This window comes from Micromys minutus (genome assembly GCF_963924665.1).
Source record: "Micromys minutus genome assembly, chromosome: 13".
Lineage (NCBI taxonomy): Eukaryota > Metazoa > Chordata > Mammalia > Rodentia > Muridae > Micromys > Micromys minutus.
In genome coordinates this window covers 11,842,724-11,868,740 of record NC_137982.1, presented here as the reverse complement: position 1 = coordinate 11,868,740, position 26,017 = coordinate 11,842,724, and the positions used below count along the sequence as shown (strand labels likewise).

At 50.9% G+C, this 26,017-nt stretch overlaps 1 protein-coding gene across 3 annotated transcripts; it reads left to right on the top strand.

Moving 5' to 3' along the window:
* Positions 1 to 1,491: 1,491 nt before the first annotated feature.
* Positions 1,492 to 24,720, top strand: LHX6 (LIM homeobox 6; the record flags this gene model as incomplete). Of its 3 annotated transcripts, XM_080927335.1 has the most annotated exons (10): positions 1,492 to 1,746; positions 2,915 to 2,986; positions 3,369 to 3,551; positions 3,909 to 4,030; positions 12,570 to 12,790; positions 15,290 to 15,390; positions 15,581 to 15,676; positions 15,860 to 16,034; positions 19,481 to 19,584; positions 22,853 to 22,873. In XM_080927335.1, 10 exons carry the CDS (start codon positions 1,663 to 1,665, stop codon positions 22,871 to 22,873), a joined length of 1,179 nt encoding a protein of 392 aa, XP_080783461.1. The 3 variants fall into 3 exon arrangements, with proteins under 3 accessions (XP_080783461.1, XP_080783462.1, XP_080783463.1); XM_080927336.1 differs by lacking the exon at positions 19,481 to 19,584 and having other exon boundaries at positions 22,853 to 24,720; XM_080927337.1 differs by lacking the exons at positions 1,492 to 1,746; positions 19,481 to 19,584 and adding an exon at positions 2,050 to 2,100 and having other exon boundaries at positions 22,853 to 24,720.
* Between the last annotated feature and the right edge of the window lie 1,297 nt (positions 24,721 to 26,017).

Genomic DNA, 26,017 nt, shown 5'->3' with positions numbered 1-26,017 from the left:
TCACCTGTTTTCTATAGTATATCTGTTCTCTTTAGTATAACAGACTAGTTCAGAAGCAGTCTTTTCTTCTCTCTAAATGTGTGCTCACAAGAGCAATAAATTACTGGGATGCAAGGGCTGATGCCATTAGCTGGGGTTGTTTCTGCCTGAAGGAGTAGATATGGGTTGGGAGGTGGGTTTCCAGTACTGATCATGTGTAGACAACGTTGTCTGTGTGTGTTTCTGGCTATGCCTAATTGTGCAGACAGACTGACACCTGGGAACATTGTTCTTTGCAAAGGTGTGTGTTGCTTCCCCTTAAGCCTGGTGCCTGTCTCACCATCTACAAAAATGCAGTGCATGGTAGGAAATTGCCTCATAAGAGAGTTTATACAGGGTTTGGCACTCCATGGGAACCTGGACTCTCCTGAATATGGCTCTGTGTACAAATGTTAGCATGATTTGGGGGGGGGGGTGATGTTTCCATCGATAAATGAGGGTAGTTATGGAGGTCTGTGTGATGGGTGGGTTGGCTCTATGCAGAACTAGGTCTAAGCACAGTGTTTTAGGAGAGGACGCACGTTTACACACTTTTATGGCACAGGCTGTATGTGAGAAAGAGGCGGAGACTATAAATGTCAGTGTTTGTCATTGTCATACCTTTGAGTTTGAGGGATCTGTGTTTGGGGGTGTGCCTGATGTCTAAATGTCTGAGTCTTTGCCTTTGCTAACTCTCATTATCCTTAGAGCTCTACAGAAAGTAGAACATGTAACTAGGCAAATCCTGAAGTGGGGGTGGATGTCCCAAGCTATTCATTCCGAAAGAATCCAAGGGACCTACCTTCCCACCGCCATAGCTGTCTGCCCTGACCCCAGTCCTATTCAGCCTTTAGAAGCTGGTGCAAACTCTGGTTGTCATGAATCAGGCATGTTTTTGCAGGAGTTTGAGGGGTGTGTCAATGTCTGGGACCTGGGGGATTGGTGTGAGCAGGTTACCATTTGCGACCCTATGCAAGCAAATATACCAGGCTCAGCACTGCATCAACAGAATGTGACTTCATGTGGAACCCAGCCCTGTAGATGGGCTGACCACGGATTCCTCTCATACTTACTAACCTTCGTGTGAGGGGGGGTGGGTGTCCTTGAGGGAGGTGCGGCCGTAGTAGGAGCTGTGAGGATGTGTGCCCGCCAGTGTCTTTGCGTGTTAGCATGTTCCAAGAGTCTCCCTGTAGCGCCTAGTTTCAGTGTGTCTCTCTGTGTATGTCTCTGAGTCTCTGCCTCCTTTGGAGTGTCTCGCTCTTCTTAGCGGGGAGGGGATTGGTCACGCATGACTCATCTTGAACGGAGCGGGGCTCCAGCGGCAGGGCGGTCGTCGCCGCAGCTGGAAGGGGAGGAGGACGACGAGGGGGGAGAGGAGGAGGAGGAAGAGGAGGCGGCGGCAGCCGCAGAGGCAGCTGCAGGGACCTCTCCAAGTTTGTCGGGACCTTCTTCAGAGGCGGTGGTGCCGGCAGCCAGGGAGGCCAGGACTGCGCTCAAGCCGGGGGCGGGGGGCTGAGGCTGGGTCCGGGGCCAGAGCCTCGGTTCTCCAGCTCTCGCATCAGCCTCTGCCCCCAGGGCGCCCGAGGCCCCACTCCGAGCCGCTCTTCGCGCTGCGCGCCCACGGAGCCCTCGGTTCCCGGGCCCATGTACTGGAAGCATGAGAGCGCCGCCCCGGCGCTGCCCGAGGGCTGCCGGTTGCCGGCGGAGGGCGGCCCCACCACCGACCAGGTGAGCAAGCAGGCAAGTGGGTGAGCGTCCGGGGCCCGGGGCCAGCGGGAGCCGGGATTCAACCGGGCCGGGCCGGGTGGCGGGCGGCAGCGGCGAGGAGGGGTGCTGAGTGAGCCCGGGAGAGTGTGTCTGCAAGTGTGTGAGCGCGCGAGCGGGCAGGCGGGGGTGGGGGGGTCGCGGAAAGCGGGAACACATTATGCAAATGTTGGAGGAATTTCTCAAAAAGCGATTTAGCAAAGACATAGGCGAATCAAGAGGAGGCGAGGCCAGTATTGTCCGTCTGAATAGGCGCTGATAGCGCCGATGCGCCAGAGGTTGTGCCGGCGCAACGCTGAGGATCTCGATGAGGGGCCGGTCCTGGGCGCTCCAAGAGTCTGGAGGGTTCTCTTTCCTCCTCCAAGAGGCCTCTCTTTTCTCTTTTTGGCCTCATTTTACTCGCCGATCTCGCCCTCTTTGGCTTGGGGCTTCCCTTGGACTGGCCCTCCAAAGGCGTTTGAATCGGTGTCAATATCCCCGCTTCAATTTCCCGGCGCGCGTCGAGCGGGCGGGCGGGCGGATGCTCCCAGCGCTCTGGGCTTTATTTTCTCAACCACCACCACCACTACCACCACCACCACCCCCATCTCCTTTTTATTTTCTTTCTTTCTCTCTTTTCTCCTTTTTGCATTTTGTACCGAGAGTAGGAGAAGGGAGGGGGTGGAGGGAGAAAAAAATTCGATTTTTAATTACTACCATTAAAAAATCAAATTTGCAATTCTTTGGGCGGCCTGATGGATCTCACTGATTGACAGTTGGAATTGACACTCTGGCTACCTCTTATCTTGGGCATTCACGACAATTTCTAATTGCAGGTAGTTTGTGTGTGTGCGCGTGTTTTTTTTTTCCCCCTCAGAGGCTTGGATTGCAAAGGAACTAAGCGATTACTTCAAGAGCCACGGGTTAAGTGCAGGGAGAGGGGGAGAGAGAGGGAAAAAAACCCAATCCAAATTCAAATTGCTTCATTAGAGAGACACCGCTTTTGTGGGGAAGGGCTTTAAATGCCCACTACAAAGTTAGGACTCATTGTTCAGCGCCGGTTTATATAACAGGCGAGGGGAGGCGCTGGGCTCTGACAGCTCCGAGCCAGTTCAGCAGCCGCCGTCGCCTGCATTCCCTCCCCCTCCCCCAGGTGATGGCCCAGCCAGGGTCCGGCTGCAAAGCAACCACCCGCTGTCTTGAAGGGACCGCGCCGCCTGCCATGGTGAGTCCTTTCGGCCCTACTTTCGGCCCCGAGTCCCCCCAAAAGCACAGGCCAGGGCTTCTGGCTCAGCCTTCCCGCTACCAACCTCTACCCCTACTTTGGAAAACTGCCGATAGGAGCTGCCTCTCGCTGAGCCTTGGTTTTTCCGAGCCTGGAATGTGAGCTTTGGCTACTTCCTGCACCCAGGATGCGCTGTGTTAAAAGTTGGGGGCCGTCCCTTCTTCTCCAATAGGTCCTTTCATTCTTGTACTCCAGCCTAGGGCGCGACATCCCTGGCACATTTCGTTGACAGTCGATGCGCAAAGGAACCAGATTTGTCTTTACGGCAGGAACTCTTGAGGACCCGACTAAGCGCTTTCGCTGTTCCTCTCTCCCATTTCAGGCTCAGTCAGACGCCGAGGCCTTAGCAGGCGCTCTGGACAAGGACGAAGGTAGAGCCTCCCCATGTACGCCCAGCACACCGTCTGTCTGCTCGCCGCCCTCTGCCGCCTCTTCCGTGCCGTCTGCCGGCAAGAATATCTGCTCCAGTTGCGGTCTCGAGATCCTGGACCGGTATCTGCTCAAGGTGAGTCAGGGTAGGTGTTGCCTGCATGTCCACGGGTGTGGGTTGCAGCCCCAGAGACTGTAGGGAAACAATGACCTTGCGGGTTCCATTTTACTTGGCCTCCCAGTCCAACCGCTACCGCTCCCGCAGTTTTGGGCAAATGTGAGAGGTCTTCTTTTGCTCCGGTTCCAACAGGAGAATAGAAGGCTGTACCCCAATTTCCTTGAGCCTCCGTATTATAGAAGAAAAGTAGGGAAGCCATACGCCCCTCCTGAGCTTCAGTGTCTCTCTCTTTCTGCAAATGAGACTGGGGAGGCTGGGGGGCGGGCGTGAAAGAGGCCGGCGCCGAACCGACCCCCACCTCCGCCCCCTCCCCAGGTCAACAACCTCATCTGGCACGTGCGGTGCCTCGAGTGCTCCGTGTGTCGCACATCGCTGAGGCAGCAGAATAGCTGCTACATCAAGAACAAGGAAATCTACTGCAAGATGGACTACTTCAGGTAGGCTGCGGCCGTCGGGCCAGCTAGCGCTGGAGCGTGAAGGCCTTGCACACGCATGCCTGGGTCACTTGTGTGGCCTGTGGTCTCCGGCTCCTGAGCTCTGCCGTTCGGAGTGCACAACGCGGCTCAGCGCACTGGCCCGGCCCTTCTTCCCTGCACATCTTACACAGAAGGGAGCGCCAGGGCCAGACTGACCTCTGGCAAGCGATTTGCCTCGGGTTCCTGCGGTCTAACGGGCATCTCTGGTCTTTTCTGAGCCCCAGGCACCAGCCGTGATCTATGGAGCTTTGACATCCGGAGGCTCTGGCCCGGATCACTCTGATCCCAGTACCCATCCCGTTGCATCTCCGGTGAGATCCGGCTCTGGTTCCTACTTGAACTCCAGTTGTGCCGCAGCCTGTCCTGGGAGGGATCCTAAACTAGGCTCAGGACTCTCCTTCTAGTTTTGCTCGGCTTTCAGTTTTGGGCTCAGATCTACTCCAGCCCCAAGCGCCAAGGCCACATCTGACTCCGGCCTTAGCTCAGAGCCTAGCGTTTAATCCTAAGCACAAGTATAGATCACTGCCTTCACCTCGCCTCCTGCCGTGCTCGCTGTTTAAATCTGGGGTCATGCTTTGGTCCCAGGTTCCCGTTTCCAACCACTGGTGGGCCACCGTTTCTGCCCAGGCTTCAGCCCCGCCTCGGTCTAGGTTCTAACTTTGGGCCTTCAGGACCGACTCTGAGAGTCTGAGAGTCGTTGTTGCATTCCACTGGGCTTCACTCTGCGGCGTGACACGTAAATCTTGGTCGCAAGCCATTTTCCCTGGTTTCATGGTTCCGCCAGCCGCTCAATGTCTTGCAGGAGCCTAGCTTCTAGCCACGCGTCAGGCGCCTGCCCTGCTGACCCGGTCTTGGGGTTTAGGTCACTGAAGTGCCTAGGGGTATCCGTGAAGACCTAGGCGGGAAGCTGAAAGTCTGCTGGAGAATGGGTTTAGAATTGGTTCTTTAGAGCAAGAAGCAACGCCTTCTTCTAAATGCTTTCTCCGGAAGTGGAGAAAGTTACCCTGTAATATACATTTACACACACACACACACACACACACACACACACACACTTCTTGGAGAGAAGTTGTGACTCACAGTCTTCCGGAGAAGACCTCAGCCCCAGAAAGCTTGTGAGTCAGGGAATGTGGTGGGTGGTGACCCACACTCACCCTCTTTGAACCTCGGGGGCCCTAGAAAGAACTCCTGAACCTAGGAAGTAGTAGAAGGTGTGACTGCAGTTCTCTGAGAAACCAGAAGAAGCATGGCTAGAAGGCATGTCTTCCTTCATGTCATGGGAATGGGATACTCTGCCTGAGGCTTCAAAAAGTATATATGCCTATATGGTCTGAAATCTGCAGAGGCAATAAAGTGTCATGGGCAAAATCAGGGCACGTGGACAGTGGGTATGTTCATATATATATATATATATATATATATATATATATATATACATATATACATATGTATATGTATATATATATATAATTCATTTTTCTATTCCTGTTTTGAGTGTTGAGAGTATAGGTCTTAATGCTGAAAGTGTGTGTGTGTGTGTGTGTGTGTGTGTGGTTTTACAAGTTGCTCAGAACAGGGAACACAAACTTGGGAGGGCAAGTTGGGATGAAAGGATGCTAATGTCATTCTCCACCCCTGAGGTGGTGAAGGGTGTGGTGTGAAGATCTATCTTTTGGCTGACAGCTACTGTACACAGACAAATGAAGATTATGCTTGTATGAGGTATAACCAGGAGTATGAGGTCCCCTCCTACTGTCTCCTCTGATGTTTCATTGGCTTAATTTAGGCAGAAAATGAATATTACAGGCATTTTCTAGATACCTACTCTAGGCCTAGCTTTAGGGATTGGGGATTAGGGATTGGGGGACAATGTTTGTGGGGTCCTTTTGGATGAGTCAGCTGCCAAGGAGCTCAAGATAGTGTCTTTCCTCTAAAGGATAAAGCTGGGCAGGTTTGTTCCTGGGCTTTTCTAATGACAAAAGCCCAGGCAGCCTTATCCTGTCCTCAAATTCCTTCTCATTTATCTCCAGGATGGTTGCTACTTCTTGAATGTTATGCTTTACAAGATCTTGAAGGACTTGTCAAAACTAGGCTCTTGATCCCATCATTTATGGCCTCCACTAACTCCTCAGTCCACTGCACTGCTGTGGTGAATGCCATGTGCAGCCAGCCCGGGAAGAGGCAGGAGACAGAGCTCTGCAGAGCTAATTATGACCTTGGGCGAGTCACAGCATCTCTGCCCTGGATATTTCTTTCCCAAGATGGTCTCTCTGAACTGCCAAGGAGGCCACCATGAGTGAGCAGTCTCCACAAAGGCTCATAAATGGCAGTGACTGTGAATGCTTCGGTCATCGCTGCTATGATCACTGATGGGGCGGGCACCAGGCATGAACTTGTGATAGCATTTCCACAGGCAGCCTGGTTCTGAGTGCTAACCCTTTCCCAATGACAGGAGATCTCAAAACAAACAGACAAACAAACCAGGCGCTGAGTTAAGAAAGCTCAAGTGAATAAAAGCTCACTTGGTTCAAAATGAAGGTAGACTTTTGAATTTTGTGGATTTTTCTCATCCTTTCTCTCCCTGCCAGGTCTCCATGTGGGCATAAGTCATTTCTAGCTGATTCACCAGTAACAAAAACAATAAAACCAAAGAAAGGGAAAGAGAAAGCCTGCAGAGAGAGAGAGAGAGAGAGAGAGAGAGAGAGAGAGAGAGAGAGAGAGAGAGAGCATCAGGGGAGGATTATTATTGTCTGTCAGCCTGAGCAGCAACACAGACTCTTCCCAGAGAGGGAATAATGGTGTGTGGGAGGCGGAGTTCCCGCTCAAGAACTGTGGGTAGGGAAAGCAGCCATGCTTCCACAGGCTTCTGTTTCCTGAAACAGAGGTCAAGGGTCTGATGGGGTGTGGACTGAAGTATTCTGCCAAAGAGAGCTCTTCCAACAGGGCTTGAGAAGATTGGTGAGGAAGGAGAGTGGTCAGGGCTCCAAGGAGGGGGCTCTGGGCTCCCAGGAGCTTCTAACCTCTGACCTTGTCCCTACAGAAGGGTTTTATCCCAGATTCTATCTCCTCCCTCCCTCTTCCCTAACTTTATCTTGTAGAATTTTTTTTTTTTTCAGTCTCCACTGGCAGGGGGTTGGTGGTTCAGCAGTTGGAGGTTAGGAAGAAATTCCAAATTCCACAGGGAGAGACTCTGCAAAGCATGGGGGGAACTGGGGGTCTGGTGTTTCTCCTGGCTGATTTGCACTTGTGGGGGGAGGCAGTTGGTCCCCCATATTATGTACCTATGGCTAGGTCTCTGGACATTCTGCCTCTGTTTTTGCTATTTGTTCTCCAAATAGGGAACCCACCAGCCATTGTGAGTTCAACTTGATTCTCTATCTACCCCTCCTCTTGGCAAGTCATGGCAGAAACATAAAATCACCAACAGGGAAGTAGGATTCATTTTAATATCTTTACTTTTTTTGTTGGGACCACTCTCCACACACACACACACACACACACACACACACACACACACACCCTCAAGAACTAAAGAATATTTTTAGCCTCTGTGGAGAGGGGTGGGGGGTCACCATTCCTTTTTTGGAGCATTAATTTCTCCATTGCTGTCAGCAACCACACCCCAGGGCAGTTCTTATCTCCCTTCGTCTACCTGTCCATAGCTGTTGGCCCTGTGGCCTTCTGGTGGTAGCCTCCTGGCTCCCTTGGTCTCCTACAGCATCGAGTCCATTATGTAGTAGAGACCTGTGTGCTTGGGGGAGGGGAAGCCCAGGGTCATCCAGAGATTGAGGGCACAGACTGAGGCTACCAAACCTTTTATCTGCTGTTGTATCCTGTATCTTTAGTTGTGTGATCCATCCTCTAAGATACTATCAGCATCTCCCCCATACTAGAGGGAGGGGAAACTGAGGCCCTGAGGGATAAGGTCACTCGGTTAATAAGTGGTAATGCTCAGATAGTCCCATGGCCACCTGGCTCCACAAGTCCTTCCTCTAAGTGTTCATATGCTTCTTCTACAGTCACGCTGTGTCTGACACTTGTGTTGTTGTTTGGCAATTGTAAGGTACATAGAGTGACAAAGACCTCTCTGCTGTTCTTATCCAGTTTCCCTGATTCACATAGAGAGTGCCCACTATATATGCTCTGATGTGTGACTCTCCTTGCTAGGACCTGAAGAGAAATGATAGCTAGCAACTTTCCTAAGACCAAAGACCCTGGTCCTCATTCCTTTTCCCTTTGGCCATGGGAGTGGGGAACAAAGAGTTCTAGGGGTGGGGGTGGGGGCCTTGGAGTTCCAGGACTAGCTGAAGTTCCTGCTCTCTGCTTGCCTCTAGGGGTAGAAGGGGTGGGGTGGGGGCTGCAAGTCCTTTAGCGTTCTCTGGCCTTCCACTTTGAGCCCAAGCTCTGTCCCTGGACTTCAGCCCCTTTCCTTAGAGCTAGGGTCCCAGGGGAGGCTGGGAGCCTGGAAGCTACCCGCCAACCCCCCCACCCTCCGTGTGGAGAGACCCAGCAGCAACCAGCTGTTGGGGGGACAGCTGTTGGGGGGAGGATGGAGGGAAGGGCTATGAAAGAAGGAACCTTGGACCAGGACCTCCAGGCAGGCTTAGTCTGCTGTTTAACCTTTTAATTGCTGATTCTGCACCCCTTTTCTTTTTAAGGGTTTTGTGTTGAGAGGAGGAAAGGGGGAGGGACTGAGAAGAGCTTCACTTCCAGTTTTCCTTTTTTTTTTTTTTTTTTTTTTTTTTTTTTTGCCTCAAGAAATCTATAACTCTCCGTCTTGAGAATCTAAAACCCAAAATAAGTGAACTCCTCGTTCCTTTCGGTCTTAAATGTAGGAGACCCCACCCTGAACTTCGTTTCCCCATGTAGAAAGGAGCAATTTAGTAGGCGGCGGCAGGGCGGGGGTATTCCAAAGGGTTCATTTTTAGAGACTGTTTCACCCAACAAACAATTAGGAGCATCTTCAGCGAGCCTGACCTGGGCAACGGTGCAGTTCCGCCTACAAAACCGGATTCCTACTCTTCTTCGGTGTGGGGAGAGGGCTTGTTGGTATCCCTTTAACTGTTGCTAGCATTCGCGGTGTCAGTCGGCACCTTTCTGCACCTTTCTATCGTCAAAGCGCTTTAGGCCTGTTGTGGTGTGCTGGGTTTGCTGGGACCCCGGTGGGGAAGAAACACGGAAAGCAGATTTCGCAGCCTGAGTGAGGGGGTCAGTGGAATAGCTCCCCAATCCCTTTGGCAATTCCTTCACACCTCCCACACATCCCTTTCTTGAAGTTTCGTTGTCTCCTCCCTTGATGCTGTTTTTCGCTGCTTCCGGAATGGAGCGGCTGGAGCCCGTCTGGACAGGAGTTTGTCCGTTTGTCAGACCTGAATGGTAGCTTCCTTTCGCCTTTTCTCTGCGAGCTATCCCCTGTCCGGAGGACATTGTATCTTCAGACACAATACATACAAACACCGGTAATAACACGACCACCACCACCACCACCACCACCACCACGCCACCTTTTCTCCAGGGATCTAGTTCGATGATTTCATTAACTGGGCTAATTCTTGGCGCTTCGGCTTAGGCAGAGGGTGAGAAAGTTGTGGATGTTGGTTACTGGCAGCACTTGCTTAGGGGGTGGGGGCTCTGTGAGTCGGACTTTCAGGAAGGAAGGCCAGGGATTTCCACGGAGACTGGCACCAGGAATTCCATGGAGTCAACGGTGGGGATCGAGTGCTCTCCTTGCAGAGGACCACAGCCAGACGCCAGAGGCTGCTGCTCTGAAGGGCAGCCCTTCCCTTCTCCTTAACCCCCCTAGGTTGAACGTTTTAGAATCTCTGCCAGGAGTTGGCCAACATTGTTCCCCACTGGGATGCCAGGTTCTCATCTGCATTCCTCCCAAGCAAGTTCTAGATCCCTCAGCACCTCCAGGGGAGCTTAGCTCCCACTACACACTCTGTATTGTTTGGAAAAAGTCGTTTGTTGTTTTTGAACCTCTGACTCCAAGTGTGAAAAATGAATCTCTGGGTCTGTACCTCACCGGTCTCAGCAAAGATGGCGGGGTGCAGTGAGGGCATTGATGTGGGAGGGCTTAACAGGAAGCCAAGGCTCCCGGAAGAGCTGCTTGATCCGTTCCCCCAATGTGCCAAACTACAAACAGCAGAAAGCCAGCTTCCCAGGGGCAGTCAGAGAATGGTTCCATTGGGGTTACCACCAACAAAGCTGCATGGGGGTGGGGCACTGGCAAAATAAGGTTTCACCTTTACTTTCTGAAGAATTGGGAACAGAGACCACAGACTGGTCTGGACTCTTCCACAGGAAGCCATGATTTCTGAGGTCATAGGAAGAATCTATCTGGGTTGGGGAAGGTGTTTGACTAGGCGAAGAAGATCAGTGTGAGCAAAACTAGAGGCCTAGTGAGGGTCCTTAACTCTCCTTGTATCAAAGAAGAGAGAGTGAGGTTGTACAGTTTGTGTGAGAGCCTAAGATGAGTGATGTGCTGCATTCCAGCACACACACACACACACACACACACTCACTCACACACATATACACACTACATACACACATATACACAGGCATACACACATATTCACACACACACACACACTCATACACATATACACATATATACACACACTCATACATACTCACACACATATACACACAACTACATACACACATATACACAGGGATACACACATTCAAATCCAACAGCCAATTACTTGAATTTGCTAAAACAGGTGACACCATCTTATAACTGAAGTGAATTTTGCTGAGCTGTTTATCCACACACAGGTAGTGTGAAAGTGGAAAGGATGCTGGCCCTGGAGACAGAAACACAAATCTTTTCCGCGTACTTACCCCATCTCTAAGCATGCCAAGGATGAAAGGGGCAAGCCAAAGATCCAAACACTTAAAGAGCAGCGTGAGATGGTGGGCAGACAGGGAAGGAACAGCCTTCAGAGGCCTGGGGGTGGGAGGATACTAGAAGTGGAGAGAGGAAGAACAGATAGGAAAAAGTGAGCTTCCATTGTGGCTTGGTGAGAGACAATAAAGATTAGGAACCTGATGGGTCTGAGAAGGATGTGGTCTCTTGGGGTTTGTAAACCCAAAGCACCTTGGACTAGACTCGAAGAATAGCGTGGTGCCACCAAAGACCATAAGGAGCTCAAGGGACAGGATTCTGTGTGCACGGTGAAATTTTTGCTGCAAACTGCAGTGTGGATGCTGCACTGACAAGCCAATACTGGGAAGTAGGAGATGAGGGCAGATGCAGCAGTGAGAGAAGCCTGGTGGGAGGCAGGCCCAGCAGGGCAGCAGCAGAGAAGACAAGAATGTGGCGCATCCAAGAGGTTCACTTCCTTAGCTGGAGGCATAGCTGGATCTGGGCTGAAGGCTCTGCTTTCCGAGCTACTTCCTGAACAGTGTGTGCCAGAGGAAACAGGGTTAAGGGTTAGGACGGTCACAGGTGAGTCAGCCTCACAAGAGCAGCCTTCCCCTAGTGCTGAGGGCCTGACCTGCATACAAGGTAGACTAGGCCCTGCTGCTTACTGGAGGGACTCCCAGTCTGATGATCCAGTCTGTGGCTGACTAACAGCCTCTAAAAGAAAGGGGAGGAAGAAGGGGAAGAGACAGAGAACCTGGCAGCATGAAAAAATAGACATAGGGAACTGGGGGCATTTGATCTAGGCTCCTCTTCCTCCTCCTCCTCCTCCCCCTCCTCTCTTCTCCTTCTCTTCCTCCTCCTCCTCCTTCTCCCCCTCTTTCTCCTCCTCCTCCTCCAGTTAGTATTAGGAAGTTCAGGACTGCTTGGGTCCTTGGTTGGCTGATAGGCACTAAACAAACACTAGCAGTCATCTCTGTGGTCATCTTAGCAGTCCTGATCAAGGAAAATAGGAAGTCAGAGCAATTCAGTGATCTGTCTGTGTGGGGTCACAAAGCTAATGAGTGTGTGCAGGTGTGTTCTAAGAAAAGCTGGGAGGGACTACAGCTTCATCATTGAAGTCAGGCCTGTTGGGGTCCCTGACCTTGGTGTAGTGAATGTATGATGTGGTAAATGTATGATGTAGTGAAACTTATTCTAGGTCCGGGATTCCCAGATGTCCTTTGCAAAACGCTAACTCAGATAAACTCTGTGAAAGCATTAGAATCTTGCATGGCAGGTGATGCTCAAAACTTTCCCTGGTAAGAGTGCGGTTGATTTTTTCCTAACACCATGGTGTATTCTAATGAGCAAATGTTCAAATATAGTGGGCAAAATATGCGAATATTAAGTGGTTATTGTAGAATATTTAAAAAAACTCAGCAAAGCAAGAAGGTAATAAAAATCTCTCTCCCAATCATCGTTTCGGTGGGACTTGGATGCACAGGAGTAATGGATTCAAGTGTAAGGTAATGTGGGGCGTGGGTGCCAGGTGAACCCTGGACAACATGTGCCTTGAGCGATAGAGCAGGAGAAGGACGAAAGACGCCCGCTCTAAACATTATTTTTCTTGTTCCCTTTGTCCCGCAGCCGATTTGGAACCAAGTGCGCCCGGTGCGGCAGACAAATTTATGCCAGTGACTGGGTGCGGCGCGCGCGCGGCAACGCCTATCACTTGGCCTGTTTCGCTTGCTTTTCCTGCAAGCGCCAGCTATCCACCGGTGAGGAATTCGGCCTGGTTGAGGAGAAGGTGCTTTGCCGCATCCATTACGACACCATGATCGAGAACCTCAAGAGAGCCGCCGAGAACGGTACCCAACCCGCCCAACCCAGCACCTAGTCCCAGCCCTTTCCCACATTCCCTATCACTTAGATTCACGGTCCGCACAGTGGACCATTTGAGCGTCCCTGGAATACCTGGAGGCAACATTGGGGTGGGGCTACACGTGGAGCATGCGCTCTGGCTCTATCATTTGCATGGGCCACTAGTCACTACCGAACCTTGTTAAGATTCTTGCAACGCTCCGGGCAGCCTACGTGCTCATTGGTCTGACGGGTAATCCCCAACCGGCCAGCTGCCTAGACAGTCCTAGACATAAGGTGTAGCCCACATTTTCCCCATTTCCTTATGGACCACACAAAGCCAGAGGCTATGGCTGGGTCATCTTGGATCAGAGGTTCTGAACATAAAAATTTAAAAGGAACCAGTCCCCGAGTCTTGGAGACTCGGCTTTACCATACAATGCCAACAGAGGAGGGCTTTTTTGTTTTGTTTTCTGTTTTCTTATTGGGCCTGTTCTCGTCCACATCTGCTCATGATATCTAGATGTTGGACTAGAATGTTCCTTGGATCTCTTCTGGGGCATGATTTCCCCCAAGACATTTATCCTAGGGTCTAGGTGAAAGTCTTAAAAGCGTCACAGTGAGGGGGCAGGATGGGGCGGGGCGAGGCGGAGTGATGTATAAGGGTAGGTGGGGAGAATCCTAAAAGGGCATGGAGTTGTGGACAGAGGCAGCAACCCTTCCCATGATTCTGCTGTCAGGATGTATGGATAGTGCTAAATTCCCTGGAACGTGGTTGGATGCATAAATCCTTACGGTCCCTTTTAGGAGCTTTGTGCTATATTCCTACTCATAGCTAGAAAAGCGGTAGAGGTTATCTACAGATTGAACCTTGCCAAAGCTTACATCTGATAGGTCTGCTCCAGTTCCCTGAAGCTCACTTTCTTACTTATCATAACGTAGCACATTACGCCACGTTATATCCCCCCCCCCAACCCCAGAAACCCCTTCAACAGCCAGGAGGCTCCTGGGATGCGGTTGCCTTTGAGTTTCATTTTTCAATCTAAAACACTAGGCACACTAACCATTATCCTGCCTGCTTTTTTAGAAGTATTAATATCGCACAGCTTCTCAGGTGGGGGGGGAGTATGGAGCACCCTACCTCAATTTTTAGGCCTCAGTGGGAGGGCTAGTCAGGAATCAAAAATGTGTTCCTAGCCACGGCCTCAACACGGTCATCATTTTCTCCTGCTAGGATTTGTAGCCAAGTGGGGAGCAACCGAACTTGGTGCAGTGTGTGCTAAAGTTGCCTGCCTTGTTTGGCAAGTCAGCAGAAGAGGTGGGCTCAGGAGTCAGAGCCTCCTCTACACTGTGGTTAATCAGTAAACCACAGCCTCCTTTCACTCCTGGACCACCCAGGGCCGCCCTTAGCCATGGCCTTGCCAATGACAGCCTACACAGGGAAACTTGAACACTTGGGCTTCAGGTCACTGACTGTCATCAGCATTAGCTGTTGCTTTTCTTTTAAACAAAAACAACGCACACACATTTATTGTAGAAAAATGAGGAGATGTGGTTAAAGAAAAAGTTAAAACCATTCCGCATGATATATCTCTCTGTTTACATTTCCACTTTCTCTTTGTACATGTAGGGTTTTTTTTCTTTCTTTCTGCATAGTTTTCCCCCCTAATTAAAACATTACAACAAATTGTAAGCAGTGGTTATCCCTGAGTGGCAGAGTCACTGGTGATTTTTCTCCTTTGTGGTTGTCAGGAGTTTGGGCTTTGGGTAAGAACAGTGCATTATTTTTACATTCAGAAAAACAAATTGCTAAAATGGGAATGTTATTAGCTGGTTTACAATCATAGTAGCCCAAAGTACTAAAACAGAAAGACAACACTTAAGATATCTCTCAGTTAATAAATTATACTTTGGAGAAGGTAAAATGTAATTGTTTTAAATACTTCAGAACGATGTGGCACCCATTTAGTCCCCGCAGTCGGCAGGCAGTCAGGTGGATCTCTGTGAGTCAGAGCCTTATTTACAGAGCGAGTTCCAGGACAGCCAGGGCTACAAGAGAGAAACACTGTCTAAAAAAAGGGGAGGGAGGTATAGTTTCTGCAACACTTGCTGATGTTGCTGCTTCAGGTTTCTGCTTCTGCTCCTCTTCCCCCCCCCCCCACCTTCTTTTAAAATCTCCACCTGATTCCCTCCAGCTCAGCTGAAACAGATGTTAGAGTCAGCTCTGTTCCAGAGGCAGAGGATTTGGGGTTCCCATTCAGGAGTTTTCTTCTCTCGGAACCTTAGTTTCTTCTTTAAAAAAAAAAAAAAAAAAAAAAAAAAAAAAAAAAAGCATGGAGATAGTATGAAAAGGAAGCTCTGGGCTCCGGGACTAGGGCCCTGGGATCCCCACTCCTAGCCACTCGCTCCTGACCCTTCCAGGGACAAGCTCCCCCCCACCCCGTCCTTTCCAGGCTGCCACTAGAAGAGATGGGGACGCGTGGTCAGCCGCTTCTGTCGCCCCCCAGGGAACGGTCTCACGTTGGAGGGGGCAGTGCCCTCGGAACAGGACAGTCAGCCCAAGCCAGCCAAGCGCGCGCGGACGTCCTTCACCGCTGAGCAATTGCAGGTACCCGGGGCAAGCCCCGAAGCGTGTGGGCGGGGCCTCGGAGTGGGCGTGGTTGCACGGGACTTGTGGCTCCGCCCCTTGTGCTGGGACCCACTGGAGGCCGCTCCAGGACTGAAGCTGCCTGGGGCGTGGCCTCGGACCCTGAGCCTCTGATTGGGCGGAGGTCTCAGGGTCCTTCTGCGCCCCACAGGTTATGCAGGCGCAGTTCGCGCAGGACAACAACCCCGACGCGCAGACGCTGCAGAAGCTAGCGGACATGACGGGCCTTAGTCGCAGGGTCATCCAGGTGGGGCTCCGGGGTCTCAGCTTTAAGGTCTGGGGCGGACCTCAGGGAAGTGCTGAAGCTCGTAGTGGTGCGGATGGTCGCGGGTGCACGTGGCTGCCCCTCTCCAGGGTGGCCTGGGGTCCCCAGTCCGTACGGGTTGATCCTTTTTCTTGATTACTAAGAGTGCAGAGGCTGTCATTCCAGGTGTGGTTTCAAAACTGCCGAGCGCGTCATAAAAAGCATACACCGCAGCACCCAGTGCCGCCCTCTGGGGCACCCCCGTCCCGCCTCCCCTCCGCCCTGTCCGACGACATCCACTATTCTCCGTTCAGCAGCCCAGAGCGGGCACGTATGGTCACCTTGCACGGCTACATCGAGAGTAAGTGATGCGGATTTTGGGTCGCTGGGCCAGCGGGGAAGGGGACGCTGAGGCCTGTTCCTGGGCTTCATATGAGGGGCGGTGACCTCAGGGAGACAGCCTGGTGGATGAAGATGTGAAGCGGGTCAGTTTCCCTCCCTTTCCCAGTGAGTCGGGACCCTTGGTAAAGAGAACCAATAGCAAAACTTCAAGCAGCCAGTGAGCATGTGCGAGGGATGAGGGGTAGGGACCAAGGAGTCTGCGTTCTGGTGGGGTGAGCAAGACAGCCTAGGACAGAACTCAGGTGGGGTTTTCATTGCAGTGATTCCTATAGGAAAGATGCTAGGTGGGTGTGTCCTGAGATGCTGGGTCCTGAGGAGCACTGCCTCTGAGCAAGTTGAGCTCTGAAGGATTGGGAAGGTTTACTGAAGCGCATAGACTGGGGGAACTGGTGCATTCGGGGTGCAGAGGGCAGAGTGGCCTGGGCACTTAGGGCTGTGAGACCTTTGGACAAGTCACAGAATCTCCTCGAACCTATCTGTTTCCTCATCTGTGAACTAGAATTGTGAGGATGCCTCTCAAAGGATGTTGAGAATTGATTGACATGAGCATCCAGACTCTGAGTACCTCCTGTTTTCTTAGCACTGAGATACAACAGTCAGTAAATGGGTCGGAACTGCACTGTTCCCGAGAGACTCACTCACATTCCAATGGAGAGACAGAGTCCTCTGATTCAGTCTGTCTGTCTATCTTCCTTCTTCCCTGCCTCCCTTCCTCCTTCCTGAAACCCACATGGGTATGTTAGCAAGTTCTGAGCAACCGAGCTACGGCCCCAGTAGAGACAGTGAGCACTGGAGGGGTGGGTGGGTGCTGGTGAAATGATCTTGAAACTGGAACCTGGATGAAGACTTGCCTTAGATTTTGGAGGCATGAGGAGTCAGTGATTCGGCTTCTGAGCAGGTGCTTAGTTCAAAATCTCTTTCCCTTTAGGGTTGTTTCCTCAAAGCTGGGTATGACCAAAAGCAGGGGTAGGGGATGGGCATATATACATTTATACTATCTCTTTCAAACACTCATCTTGAGTTCCAACAAAAAGGGGATCTAGTTGTTGCTGATTTGTGCCAGAGGTCTCTAGACATTACACAGACTAGGAAACTAAAGGGTCTACTGTAAGTTCCAAGGACTCTAATGATTACATCCAAGCTGTGGTGTAACTGGCAGGGATCAAAGCCCACCCTTGCCACTTAGTAGCTTGGAGACATTGGGTGAATTTTTTGGACCACCATCCTATTCCTCTTCCATAGAAACAATGGCAATGAGAGTAGCCACCTTAATGCAGCATCAGGACCATTGCTGAGATAACTGGCTTAAAGGTCTCATCTAGTACAGACAGGCCAAGGATTAGATGCTTTGGGATGTGCTGTGGGTTTAGTTGGCAGAGCGAGGAGCGGGGGTCCTGTCTGCTGCTTTGGGCTGCCAGCTGGAACTCTCTCTGCAGTTCCATTTCTCCTTCTGCTCATCAGGAGGGGCGCTTTTCCTCCTTTGTTTCTAAACAATGCCTTAATGTTCAGCCTGAATAGAACCTATTAAATACTTACTGAAAGTGCCAAAGACTGGGGGCTCTCTGGGTACCAGGGGTCTTGGCAGCCAGCTAATATTTGGTATGTGGTTGGTACTGGGCCTAGGTAACATCTGTAGGTAGGATCAGAACTCCGTTTATGTACTCCGTTGGTCAAGCCTAGATCTCTCTACTCTTCTAGAGCAGGAGCTGTGCTTTCCTTTCTTCTTCCCCCGGAGTCAGAACAACACACCTGACACAGAGGACAAAGCAGCAGATCACCTTACAGTTAACTAAAAGCATGGAGTTCTGGGTATTCTGAAATATAGAAACAGACCCCAGGGGTGGGGCTCTGGGGGTGCCCTTCCACTTTGCAGTCAACTGAATTCAGTGCTTAGAATCTGATTTCAAATAATTAAAAAAAAAAAAAAAAAAAAAACCCACCACCTTTGGAACCAGACTCCAAAAAATGTGCAGACAGTTATTGGAGTAATTTGAAGCTGTTCGGAGATTTCTTGAACACCCAGGGAGTTAAGGATCCTCAATTAAATACAATTGCCTTACCCTGCAGAAGAGAGAAGTGTCTCAGAAAGGCACAGCGACTTGTCCCAACTCATCACTTGCAAGTATCTGTCTAGGCTCTTTCTGTGAGTGGGTAGGACAGTCTAGAGAAGAGACAGGCAGATGAGTACTTTGCTGGAGTGGTAGAGGCTGAGATGCAAGGGGTCTGGATTGGAACCAGTGATGAACTTTCCTCACCAGGCTTTTTGTTGCTGGTTTTGTTTGTTTATTTGTTTGAGACAAGGTCTCTCTGTGTAGCCCTGGCTATTCTGGAACTTGCTCTGTAGACCAGGCTGGCCTCCGACTCAAAGACTCTTCTGCCTCTGCTACTGGAGTGCTGGGATTAAAGGTGTGTGCCACCACTGCTCAGCTTTTCTCAACAATTTCAGATGTTGGAATAGAGTACGGAAGTTCATTCAACAAATCTTTATAGAGTACTTTGCAGGGGCTTGGAGAGATGGCTCAGTGATTAAGAGCACTGGCTGCTCTGTAAGAGGACAGGGGTTCAATACCCAAAACCCAAATGGCAGCTCAAAACTGTCAAACCTCTTCTTCCCTCCATGGGCACAAGCCACATAAGTGGTACACAGACAAACAATATAGACATACATGCAGGCATACATGCAGATATGCATGCAGGCATATATGCAGACAAGCATGCAGGCACACATGCAAACATGCATGCAGGCAGATATGCATGCAGTCATACATGCAGTCATACATACAGTCATGCATGCAGGCTATGCACCCATATTCATAAGATAACATTTACATTAAAAAGGGGTGCTTTGTATATTCCATGCCTCATCCTGAGTACTCGGAAACCAAAAAGGTTGGGGGGACATTGTACTGTCATGGAGCCTGCATTCTAACTGATGAAAAGGCAATATTAAATACACATTAAAATCATATGCAAGTCAGGTGATTAGGGCTAATCAGGAAAGGATGAAATGCAGGAGGAGGACAGGGGTTATCTGCTGGGCTGTAGTTATGAGCAGGGTGGTGACACATAAGAACAGGATGTCCTAGGAGGTGGTTGGTAAACTGTCTTGGTGATGCTCTGGAAATCAGAACATAAGGATGCGGGTCCGGATAGGTGGGTACATCCTTGTTTGCAGGAGAGGGTTCATACGTATTTGTATAGGAGTGTCAACTCATCAGTGAGCTGGGCCATGGCACCAGATAAAACCCTCCACATGCGTAACATTACAGCCCAACTGAGACCTTTCCCAGGGCCAACCAGGCAGCAAGCAGCGGAGACAGAACTCTGGGTTAGTGATCAGGCTTCAGCCTGCAGATCCTGCGTGGAGCCTAGGGGATGGGCTCCAAGGCATCCTCTCGTCCACAGGTCAGGTACAGTGCGGGCAGGTGCACTGCCGACTGCCTTACACCGCGCCCCCTGTCCACCTCAAAGCCGATATGGATGGGCCGCTCTCCAGCCGGGGTGAGAAGGTAAATGGAGCCTGGCTATGTCTGGTGGGTCAGGGCCTTCCGGCTGGGAAGGGGTTTCTGGCAGCATTCCCTACCACTGAGTGGTTACCATGCCATGTTGAGGCAGACCACTCTGGCCTCCAGTGTGGCCCCAAGGCAGTCACCAGAGCAGCTACCTGGGTGCTTCATGTGCCCGACTTCTCTGTAGTCCTCTTTGTAGCCCTGTCCTTCCTATCCCTTGGCAGTGAGGCCTCTTATAATTTGAGGCTCTGGGGAAGGGTTCTATTCCATGCCGTTCTACTTCCCATTTCATGTGCTTCCTTTTGTTACTGTCTGTAACTATTGGCAACTAGGGCTGGTAGGTCCTGGGATGAGCAGGTTACATGTGACCTAGGGTCAAATGGCAGGGCCTTCTCCACCGATGTGTATCTGTGTTTTCTCCAGGCATCAACACTGAATATCCTAAAGGATGCATAAATATCAGCCAGTCTGTGGCTTCATTTAATATTCTCCACATGATAGTTGAAAGCCACTGAGTCTGCCTTAGGTGTAACCAAGAGTGGGTATGAGCCTTATCACTTCAGTTCTGAAATACCACATAGTCCTCGAAGCCATTACTCCCAAACAACTATTTCAGACGTGGAGAAGTGGCAGTGATGAGAAACGAAGCCCTAGGGGAATTTAGACTTTGGTCCCAGTGAACCCGAGGAGGGTGAACACATGAGCAGGAAGCTCTGAGGTGCCATGGCTCTTAGCAGCTCTCCACTCCAGCAGGTCTCAGGCTTGCTGCATGTCACATCAGCATCCCAGATGCAGTTTGGGAAGACATAGATCCCCAAGCCAGGGGGAACGAGGAGCAACAGAGGCCAGCCAGAGTAAGACTGGCTCTGGTCGTTCTGAAGGGCTCCAGGGAAGAGGACACGCCTTCAGAGAGGTTCTCTGCTGTTGCTTTCTGAAACCTGCTGTGTGCAGAGCTTGCTAGGTAGTGGGCACTATGGGGCAAGGGCTGGAGGCTGGAGGTCCAGGTAACTCAGTAGGACGGCATGATAATGCTGCATGGGAATATGGTGAGCGGGCACCAGGCAGACACTCCGAGCTTCTGAGTCACAGTGAGATCTGCTGGTTGTTGAGCTCCTACTCAGTTTGAGGTTGGCACTTTACACACACTGGTTGACACTCCCCCAGCCATCTTTGGTGCAGACGTGACCTTTTCATTGTAAAAGACAGAGAAACAAATTCAGAGAGGTGGTGCTGTTTGTCCTGGGAGTGCCAAGTGCTGGGATCTGAAGTCTGCATGGTTAGGTCACCGCTGTCTTTGTGCAGCACTTAGCAGCTTATACAGCGCTCGCTGGCCTCATCTTTCTTGGTCTCCCTTGGGGGCCTCATAATGCTCTCTGTTTTACATCCATAGAAGTTGAGGCTCAGAGCAATCGCCCATGCCACAGTGAACGTGGCAGAGCTGACCTGCATCCTAGCACCACTGACTTGAAGCTTGAGGGCCTTTGTCCTTTGAGAACCAACACTGATACGAAGGAGGAAGAATGTATAACCTCTGCCTTTAAGGCCTGTGTGGTTTAGATCAGGTTGTGGGTAGTTATACTATAGGGTGATGGAGTAGATAGAATCAGGAACAGCCTTGACCCCAGAGGAGTCAGAAGAGGGTGTGGCAAGCTCAAGGGAAGAGGCAGGAAAGAGAAGGATGTCTGTGTCAAAAGAACAGCCGATTCAAAGGCATGGAGGAGCCAGAGCTTGAAAGACCCCTGATGTCCAATGTGACTGAAGTCCAGGGAGGTAGGGGGAACTGGCAGAGGCCATGTCGCAAAAGGCTTGGTCCGTGGAGTGAAGGATTTGAGTCAGGGAAGCCTTGAAAGTGCACAGGTTTGGTTGGGCTTACAGGAGAGCCTTTGTTTCTCAGATGCCTAGCTGAGCTGTGATTGTGTCTGGGTCAGCCTGAATGATGTGCTAGGCTGGGTGATGGCAGTTTTGGCTCTGGGTTCTTGGCCTCTGGGTTTGTCTGCTGAGCCAGAAGCTCTCTTGCTGGGCTATGTCCCCAGCTTTGTTGCCAGGAGCTCTGTGGTACAGTCTGTGTCCTTCCCTCATGACCCATTGACCTCTTCTGTTGGCCTGCTTGTTGGCTCCTGAGCACCTCTGCCAGTCACATCTACATGTGAGTGAGGTCTGCTGTGTCACAAGTGTGGGGTGGGACAGAGAACAGAGGAAGGTATTAGCTTTCTCCCATGTCCTTCTGGGAAACCTGTGGGGAGACTCGGAGTCCCCGTGCTGCTGGTCCACTCAACTAGTGCTGGCCTGGGGCAGGGTGGGGCATCCTATCTCCATGACAATGTCATTTGGCCCCACAGGCCTGTTATGTTTCCAGAACTACATTTCTTCCTTGCCATATTCCTGGATCCCACAGCTTTAGCACTTAAAAGGGTCTTAGAAGTCAGAGTCTTTCTCGGGTGAGAAGAGCGCAGCCTCAGAGGAGAAGGGTCTGACCAGAGTCATCTTTTAAATAAGCGCTCAAAGCCAGATGACCTTCAGGCCCAAAGGGAAGCTGTACCCGGGGCTGAGTGAGGGATGGAGTATGAACCGCTGGAGTCAGGCCACCCAGAACCCCAGTCGGCTGCCTCCTCCCCCTAAGACCTTTAAGTACAATTAGCTTCTTATAGCTTCAGTGTCTGCCTCTGCTAAATGGGGCTATAATAGGTTCTGCCCTCCTGTGATGCTGTTGAACCGAGAAGCAATGTGTGTGAAGAGCCCAACACACGTGCCTGGTGCACAGAAGGTACTCAGTAGATTTTGTTTATTAATATCTTCTCAGTGGTCCTCTGTATATGGAGGCCATGGATGCCTAGCTGCCCCCACAAACACACACACACACACACACACACACACAATAAAGCATGAAGCACAATTTATAATTGGGCAGGTCAGGGATTAATAAAATGGCAAATAAATCAGTGCAGTCGCAGTGTGCTGTGGTTAACAGCACCACGCGTGCTCACGAGGTCCAGAGTGAGGCACATGGTGGGTCTCCGCTGCTGCTCTTGCTCTGAGAGATTTTGCCATTGCTGTTTACTCTTGAGGAAACAGGCTCAGGGAAGGGAAGTGAGCTGCCCAAGGTTTCACAGCATGGAAACTGAGAAGTGTGTGATTTGAGCCCAGATCTAAGCTCTGAGGCCACCATTCTTCTCCAGGTCTGCAGGTCCCCCAGGGCTGCTCCCTGGAGCCCAGCTTAGTCACCAGCTAAGGCACCAGCTTAGCCACCGCCATTGCGCTTGTCTTGCAGGTCATCCTTTTTCAGTACTAACGCTGCCAGCGCTTGCACATCTGTCCATGGGCACCACACAGCTGCCCCTCAGCCGCTGAAATCCAGCATCCAGCTGTGGCCAGGGATCCACCACTTCTGCGTTCACCCTCACCCGCTGCTCTCCTGCCCTCTGCCAGTGAGTGGCTCCATCAACCCAGGCCCGGTCCTTCCCTCTCCTGCTGAGAACCAGAACCCACCAGGAGCAGCAGAGCCCCTCTCTGGGAAGGCAGGCTCCCTGAAATGTGGCATCAGCAGGAAAACAAGCAGCCTGTCTTTCCTCATCAACTGGGAGTCTTAAAGTCAGCTGATCACAGCAGGAATGGCTAATTCAGTCGAGACTCAACAACAGCCTTCTACTTCACAGGTTTTTCTCCCCCATATTGGCCTTTATTTACTACTTCCTTGGAACCATCTCCGAATTCTGAATAGCCAACAACCCCCAACATTATATACTCTGCTGCTTTTGTCTGGAAAACTCTACAGTGTTTGTGGGATGTCCCCAAAGGAAAGCTGTGTTCTAATTTTATCATTTCCATCTGTCTGGCTATGTCAAGTTAACTCAGAACAAGAAGAGACACTGACCAACCCTGAGAGGCCCAACAGGGCAGAGATGGAGGCCTGCCCAAATGAAGAGGCAGAGGGATGGGCAGGGATGGGTGCCAAAGACCCCCCCATTGGCTCGGAGGGGAAGGACTGGGTACACTGGACTTGGAGAGGTGATGAGAGTCTTGTGGAAAGAAAAGAGGAAACTTGGTGGGGGGGTTTCCCCCATCTAATTACCCAGCAGGGGGCATGGAGAGGATGGCGTCAGATCTGCACGATGAAGCCACTGAATGTTTTAGGTGGGCTAGCATTAGGGACCCTCGTTGGGCACTTTTCAGTCACTGAGAGAAGGGCCTGAGCCGGTCTTCTCTGGGGGTGGGGTGAGACTTCTCGAGAGGACCAAGGAACAGAGCCCAGAGAAATGGCAGCCAGAATATTAGTTCTGATTCATCCACGAGGAAAGAGAGGTGCCCATGGCCTCAGTGAGTACATGCCAAGCCCAGGATTCCAGCTGGCACCTCTGCAATCTCCCCACACTGCATGAAGCCAGCTCCACCCACTCCTAAGAGCAGAGGCCAACTCCAAATAAAGGTCTCAGGTTACACAGGCCCCCTGATTTGTGTTTTCAGGGGATGCCCATTTGTCCCAAGCTTATCCTGTAATTCTAGAACCACTTGGTGGCTTGATGCACTACTCACCAGAGGCTGCCTAGCAGCCTGTGTTAGCCAAAGTCTTCCTCCTTGTTTTGAGAAGACTCCAGGATGGGAAAGGCAAATTCATATCATGTATGCTGTCCCTGCTTCACCTGGGGCAGACATCACTAATCGATCACATCACTCTGTCTCAACCTGGAGGAGGGTTAGGCACGGGTGGCAGGAACTTGCATCTTTTCCCTTCCAAAAATTGTCAGCTGACTGAGGACAAAGAGAAAGCAGCTCCCAGAAAGCTGCGTGTGTGGTTCAGTTCAGAACTCCGGCACCCTGTGCCAGGCACTGATTCAAGCAAGAGGAATCTAGCCTGATCCCTGACTTTGGGGAACCCAGATCTTTCCTTTGATTTTTGCTCCTAATGATCAAAACCCCAACTGTAACCATGTGGCAAGTGGCCAGCTGAGCCCAGGTTACTTGGTACCCACTCGGCCTTGAGCCTTTGCCCAGGGTCTATTTCTTGTGTGGATCACGTGGCAGTAACATGTTGCAGTTCAGACATCTCCACTACCCTGTTCAGAACAGCCTGGGAATGTACAGGCCATCGAGGCTATTTATTTAAATACACACACACACACACACACACACACACACACCACAAAGGGGGGAACACACACAAATGGAAAAAATTGTAAGCACTTTTTTTTTTTTTTTTGGTAAAACCAATGTCTGTTTTGTTACATACCTTTCATGTTGTGCTTTGTAAATGTCTTATTTGTGTAATAAATAAAGTTGGTGGGAGTAAAGTGCCGGCACTTAAACCCGAGTGCGGTGGGATCCATCTTTCTCTTGCTAAACCCTTGTCTGTTAAGGGCTTAGGTCCTGGCTTTGGTGTGAGCTGCTGCTTGGGGCAGTCCTAGGAAACTGGTACTACAGGCAGTGGACTAAGTAAGGCTCGGTGGTGGGTTTCTACCCGGATACCATGTTGTCCCTGTGTATTGACTAATTTGTGGGAAGTCAGGCTGCTTGCTGCCCTCTGTTCTGCTTTCTGAACACTAACCCTCTGCTGTGCAGAGAGTCCAGCCCTGCCCTGCCTTGGAGGAGCTCTCCGTCTGGCCAGTGCTGTCAACAGACATCCCTCTAGTATGTTGGGAGTTTAAGGAGGGAGGCATCTGAGCTGGATCCAATCTGATAAGATTTATAGAATAGGTATGAAGGGGAGGGTGTTGGGGGAGGGCAGGGAAGAAGGTACAAGGCGATCTGTTGGGGGAAGAATCCAACACGATGGCTTCAGCTTTAGCACAAAATCAACTCTCACGGTGGCTTTGTTAGGTTCCAGAGCTACACACATGCTGGACAGAGGTCTGGTGGTTGTCCGGTTAGTTCCTCTGTAAAAATCCTTAGTTCAGCTCAAAGCCTTGAGTATGGAGGGTAGAGTTGCCTGTAGGGTGTGGGGGCGTTCTCACCAGCTGCAGCCCTGGCGCGTTGCTTATAAATCTTGCATGAAAGCTCATGGTGTGTGTGTGTGTGTGTGTGTGTGTGTGTGTGTGTAATGTAGGGGTCGGTTATTTTCCTCAGTAGCTCTTTACCTTACTTTTTGAGACAGGGTTTCTCTCTCTGTCTCTCTGTCTCTCTCTCTGTGTCTCTGTCTCTCTGTCTCTCTGTGTCTCTCTCTGTGTCTCTGTCTCTGTCTCTCTCTCTCTCTCTCAACATGGAGCTCAATTTGGCTAGACCAGCTAACCAGCAGGCCCCAGAGAACCTCCTGTCTCTGTCTCCTAGCACTGGGATCACAGGCACAGACTGCTGTGCTTGTCTTTTTTTGTTTTTTTTTTTTTAACCTGGGTGCTAGGGAGTCAAGAGTAAGATCCTCAGACTTGTGTGGCAAGTGCTGTACCAACTGATCTTTACAGCTCCTTTTTTCCTTTTTTGTATCATTCACCCCTAACTTTGTTTC